Genomic DNA, 6,000 nt, shown 5'->3' with positions numbered 1-6,000 from the left:
ATAAAATACTCCAAGTGGGGGGTCGGCCCATTCCGGCCTCTATGCGGTGTCACATGTGCAAGGTCCATTTTAAGCATTTGTGGATGTTTTGTCCAGCTTTTATTTTTTATGCAAAGTGATGATAGATGTGTTAAGGTTGTAGCCATGTTTAAATGTTTTAATATGCATTGATGGTATCAACAAGTGTGTCAAAGGCCCTAGTCGCCTGGGCACTGCGAGTTACACATTGCCTCTAAACTCTGCATTTATTTTATCCTGATCGTGCACGAACAGTGTCTCAAATAAGATACAAAGCTTTTTTTGATGAGAGTTACAAGACCTGCTGCATGATCCAGTGCATTTATTTTGTCAATGCCTTGCATTTCACTTCCTAAGTTGAATCTGTGAATGTAGAGACCTCCACTTTCCTCTTAAAATCGGCTTGCTGGAGTGTCCTTAGAAGCTCTCAGTAGTTTCTCAACATCCCACATGAATGTTGAGAGAGGTTCATGGTTCAACAGGGTGTAAAACGAAACTAAGATTTTTTCGACACTACAAAGATCTACAGTAGGCCAAACTTCAAAGAAATACTAACCACAATCTACATGAATACTTTTGAAGGCTTGCAACATCCATTCAAACAAAGCTACCTGATTAGGTTATCCCTCTACTTTGGGATAGGAAAGTGATTTTGCAGACATCCAAGTTGTGGGAAAGGCAGTTCCTTTCTTCATAACCACTATCTGACATCTCTTCCATTGCAAAACGGGAAACCAGACCAAATGCTGGTGAGGAGATTACATTCGTCCACAAGCAAGCAGACCATTATTTCACTCCATCATCAAGGCTACAGGAGTACCTCTTATTTCATGTATTCTTTGACATTATGAGATATATGGTCCAGAAAGGAGATAAAGCCCATTCCATTGCCTATGCCTGCCCCATCCACATCCTGTTCCTCGATCAGAAAATTATCAAAAGACTCTGTTCTGTCATGACCTTCCCTAATAATTAGCAGCTTTGGCGTGATGCTTCTTTCCAGTTTCAACTTGTTAATAGTTGAGCGTAACAAGCCTTCAAAAGAGACAAAATCAACAATTAGCTCTCTCTCTCTCTCTCTCTCTCTCTCTCTCTCTCTCTCTCTCTCTCTCTCTCTTAAAAATTGTGTACTAACAACATGCACAGGCTGCATGGAAAAGTATACTAGACACATCGATGAAGAATTGGGGGCCGACTAATAAGGTCTAGAACAGACATGACTTCATAAATAGAAGCTTATGCATTTGTACTGCCTATGGAACACTGCATATTGTAATCAAGGGGTTTTAAAAGTATTGTAAGAACCTCGTTAGGTACCAGTACAGAATGCAATCAATAGTCATCAGAATAAGCATATACCAACTCCCCAGATCAGTTTATTCACTTGCCATGTTACCAAAAGATTCATATGTCACATGCACTAAGCATCTCCATGAACCAGCTCCACCTGTCATCACATAGGCTCCACATTGAAGCAAGGAAAGAGGTGCCATTTACACATGAGAACTGAGAGCTGCAAACAAGTATGGTATGTTATATGCATAAGATCGAGCCTATTCAGAGAGACCCCGTCAAATCAGAGAGTACGAGGACTAAAGGTGTGTGGCACTCTTTCTGCATGAGATACAGAGACACAGCGACCAACTCATGAAAGAACAAATGGGGCAAGACGAACAGATGCACTCCTTATATCAGCATTGGACAAGTCAGATGACAAGGATACGACCACAAGTTCACCTGGGCATCTAGCAGCAAAGGGAGTCTCCATCCTGACATCCAAACGCCTAGACACCCTCCGATGATGACACAAAGAACACATCAAAGAGCCAAAGCTTAGCAGAAGAAAGCCATCGATGTGACAGCACACCATTCCTAGGGGACAGACGACCATTTTCAATCTAAAGGCAATCCAAGAGTAGGTCTTGAGATTGTTCTGCAAGTCTATTAGGCTTTGACATATCTTGTGCGAAAGTATTCCAATCAAATGGACGGTGAGTTCTACCCATTTCATTGTATACACGGTCCATGTGGTCTTGTTTCCTTTAGCTGATGGTTTTTTTTCATTTTCATACTTTTTTGGCATCCACTTTACTCAGAAGTCACATGTATCACTTTTGGTCTCAAAGACCCTTTGGGTCTTTCATAGACGCTTATACAAGCTCTCTCGCGCTCTCTCTTTCACCGTTCACGCACACACAGCCCCCTCATTGTTATGATGCTGAGATAGACAGATAGCTAGTCTTTTTCAAGTCTTTCCCATGGCCCAATAGTTCCTTTTGGTCTCATATAGCCATTGGATCCTTTGCAGACGTCTCTCTCTCTCTCCAGCCTATGAGATCCAACAAACGCTACGCGTATGTTGCAATGACTGGGTTTTGCGGAGATAATACATGATGCAGACATTGGGCTTTTTTGTAAAGACTAGGGAGCATGAAGCTCAAAGAATCCAACCAAACCACTCATATACAATGCACTTCTATCGTGGCCACAAATATGAACAGCACATGTCCAAGTGCCCTTATCCAAGTGATCTTTTTAATAGGGCATGGGAGCAGCCTGAGCCTGACTTTCTCTCCAGATGCCACCAAGAAGAACCTCAAGGCCTCCCCACAGAATATTTAATTTCCTGACTTCTATGGCTGCACCTAGCACATGGACTCTTCTCCTCGGGTAGTGGCAGCAGACCCCTCTTGGCGGCCAAATTTAGCAGAACCCTCCCTTTGCCTGACTACAAAGGAATCCACATACTAGGGAGATTGTACTGGTAAAACCCTACAGCACACCCTTCCCACCCCAGCTATCACGTCTGCAACAAAACTTGCCTCAGACGCCAAATCCAATTTCATCAACGAGGCTTCATCCCTTACTTCCAACAGCATTGGTTAGCTCACGGCATGCTATGCCCTATGGCTGGCCACAATCAGTAAGCTATCAATGATGCAGTGCGGCATGGGAGTCCTACGACGTTCTCTCTAGCACTCCATGGTTGGGCCTTTTCACTGAGGAACTTACAGAGACTGCACTCCATCACTTGAAGCAAGGTCACATAGGTGATGGAGACAAGTCTAGCACTCTTCCAAGACAACGGCTGTTCGCACTCCATCTAGCATATCAATGGGATGGCAGTCACGGAAGTCAGCAAAATGCATTAGACACTATGCAGAGTCCTTCCGTATCATTTGGGCAAGCTGCAGACCTATGACCCATGGGAAAGTCTCAAGGGGAGCTTCAGGGCTATACAGAGATGAGGCAGCTTTTCTTTGCATGTGGAGCCCCCGCTCCATTTTGTCTGGAGGCAAAGATAAGATTTCTTCCTACTACAAGCTCACAGTGAAAAGCTCCCTCCTAAAGTGACCGGCCATATATGGAGTCCCCCTTCTTACACTCTCACCTCACTAGAGGGATTGTATCTGTTTATCCAAATGTACAAATTCTTTAGTAATGGAGCGTCTTTTCTTGGGAAATGAAGGACCCTACACAGCTGTCTTCTCATGCATCATCATCATCCGAGCCATCAGGTAGGGGCGCCTTGTCCATGTCCTCTCTCATGGGTGTACACTGTATGTTGCTTGTATGATATGTTTGCATCTTAATCTCGCATCTATGCAAACCTCTTAATGCTGTCTATGTCGCTGTCATGTACTGTCAATATCTCAGTCCTCTTTCTGTCATATGTCAAGGTCAATCATATATAGCCTAACTGCCCAAAAATGAGGTCTAGCTAAAAATCTCACCACCTGTTTCAATGAGTGTGTGTGTGTGTGTGTGTGTGTGTGTGTGTGTGTGTGTGTGTGCGTGCGTGTGTGCGGGAACCCAAACCACCGAGTGGGTTGACAACCCACAAACTCTCATGGGCTGACCCACCACTTTGTTGCATAGCCACAGCAAGAGAGAAATGAAATGAAATGTTATATTAACGTCTTCAAAAGGCCATAATGACCTATGAGACCAAAAAGTTACATCATGGTGGATCTGATACAATGTCTGGATAAAAAAACCAGAAAATGAAAAATAAAGATGATACTACTGGCACCTAGAATATGAAACTGGAACTGGAAGAGAGAGAGAGTGTGTGTTAACAGAGATGGAGATAGACACAATACACAAAAGGTGAGAGTGAGAATCAGTGGAGGTGATGGAGTCAACCATCCATCATAATAATATGTAAGTACAAAGCAAAAGATAGTGTCCTTTCACACTCGATATCCATGGGGAAAAACCAAATTGTTAAGGTCTTGTTCACACATAGCACTACCTTAAGTGTGCATTTGCCCCATAAGTGTGCATTTGCCTTCAAATCCCCCTTGTAGTGTAAGTGTGAATTGTACAAGGTAGCACATCACTCTCTATATATGAGAGCAAGTCTAAAGCTTTTCGGAAAGCTTCAAACTTCTCTCTAGGCAGAGCCTTCGTACATAGATCTACAACATTATCTTGTGTAGGGCAGTAAGATAAACCGATCTCCCCTCCATGTAATCTCTCTCTCACATACTTCCACGTGAAATCTTTTCAGCAAACTCTTTATGTACTTAGTTTGCTACATAACAATTCCATCATCTCTATGCATAAATTGAATGCCGAGATAGTAGTGTAAAGGCCCCAAATCTAACATATCAAATTCAGCTTTCAAATCAGTCTTGAAATCTGAAATTTCATCTTCACAAGTCCTTGTTATGAGCATGTCATCTACATACAAGATGACTATGAGAATATTGGCACTAGTTTTTTTCATACAAGGTGGTTTCAACTGGACTATTCGCATAACCCTTGCTAGTCAAATGAACATGTATTTTACCATACCAAGCTCTTGGAACTTGTTTCAAACCATACAATGCTTTGTGTAGCCTCTATACTTTATGTTCCTGATACCACTGAAACTCACTAAGGTTGCGTAACAAGCTTATCACTGCTAAATCACATTAATCCACTTTTAATCATGCCTAAAAATTGAAGTAAAACTTGTGAACTTTCAGCCAACAATACATGAGCCAAATAGATGGAAGAATAAATGAGAGAGAGAGAGAGAGAGAGAGAGAGACGACACAGCATAGACCCGGAACGGCCGGGCCCCTTCACAGGAATATGAATTATTCCTCCAGAATTTTACAAGAGTATGGGCTGATTTGAATCAGCATGGTACTGCCATCAAACAAGATAGAAAACAAAGCCTTTGGAATCTCCTAGTTTGTATGTAACGGGATTCATCGCTTCATGTTTAAAAAAACACGCACATACATGCATCGAGTGTTGGAGAAACTCACCCGTTCGTGTGCCACCCCAATGGCCTACCGGATATCTTCTCTTGTGGCAAGGATGCTCACAAGAGTGAAGTCCTTTGATGAAGAAAATCAGCAGGCTCTTCTTCAACTCTTCAAAGCCTCTTCTTGAGTAGCACCTCCGTCTTCACATGATAGCCTTCGCTCTTGAAAAATGGTTCTCTACACTTGGTAGAGAAGAAGCTAGTCTTCTTGCCTTCCTGCTCTCGAAAGTGCACAAGTTTACATGAACTCTCCTCTTCCAAAATGAAGGGAATTACCTTCTTTTATAGGTGAATTCCTTTCTAAAAAGCTTTCTTAGTTCAAAATAGAAAAAGATTACACATGTTAGGTTGCATGGGAAACTTTTACACATGTTTTAGTTTGCATGGGAAACTTTTACACATGTTTAGTTTTGCATGGGAAACTTTCCTTGTAAGCTGAAGAGGTCAGGGCAGTACCCATTGCCACTTAATTGGTCATGAATTACCTTAACCTTCATCACAAATGACTGCATGAAAGTCCCTGCTGTAAACTCCAAGGAAAAGAGCTGACCCAATAGGTTGACAGACCGCATTGTAGAGTCCCGTGCATATAGATCTATCAGCTTTATCCAAAGCAGCACAATCCAATGTTTGCACGGCGGGGGAGACCTCTGGTGAGATGGCTCGTGCAAGTGCAGAGTGAGCTTTTGAGTCTTGATTCTCCCAAGTTGAAAGTTCTGCGA

The 6,000-nt window shown here is 42.5% G+C and overlaps 1 protein-coding gene across 2 annotated transcripts in view; it reads right to left on the bottom strand.

The window, feature by feature from the left end:
* Window positions 1–273: 273 nt before the first annotated feature.
* LOC147626181 (sec23/sec24 transport family protein) overlaps window positions 274–6,000 on the bottom strand; it is a 57,590-nt gene continuing 51,863 nt past the window's right edge. Inside the window, exon 14 of one of the 2 annotated variants that reach the window (XM_086816297.1) lies at window positions 274–1,053. In XM_086816297.1, the coding sequence (XP_086672423.1) occupies window positions 842–1,053 (212 nt within the window). In that variant the 3' untranslated portion in view covers window positions 274–841. The remainder of the gene's footprint in view (window positions 1,054–6,000) is intronic. The other variant, XM_086816299.1, reaches the window with a different exon arrangement.

The sequence above is a fragment of the Cibotium barometz genome, chromosome 22 (genome assembly GCF_041138505.1).
Source record: "Cibotium barometz isolate CiBa-2024 chromosome 22, ASM4113850v1, whole genome shotgun sequence".
NCBI lineage: Eukaryota > Viridiplantae > Streptophyta > Polypodiopsida > Cyatheales > Cibotiaceae > Cibotium > Cibotium barometz.
This window is presented reverse-complemented; position numbering and strand designations above follow the sequence as displayed.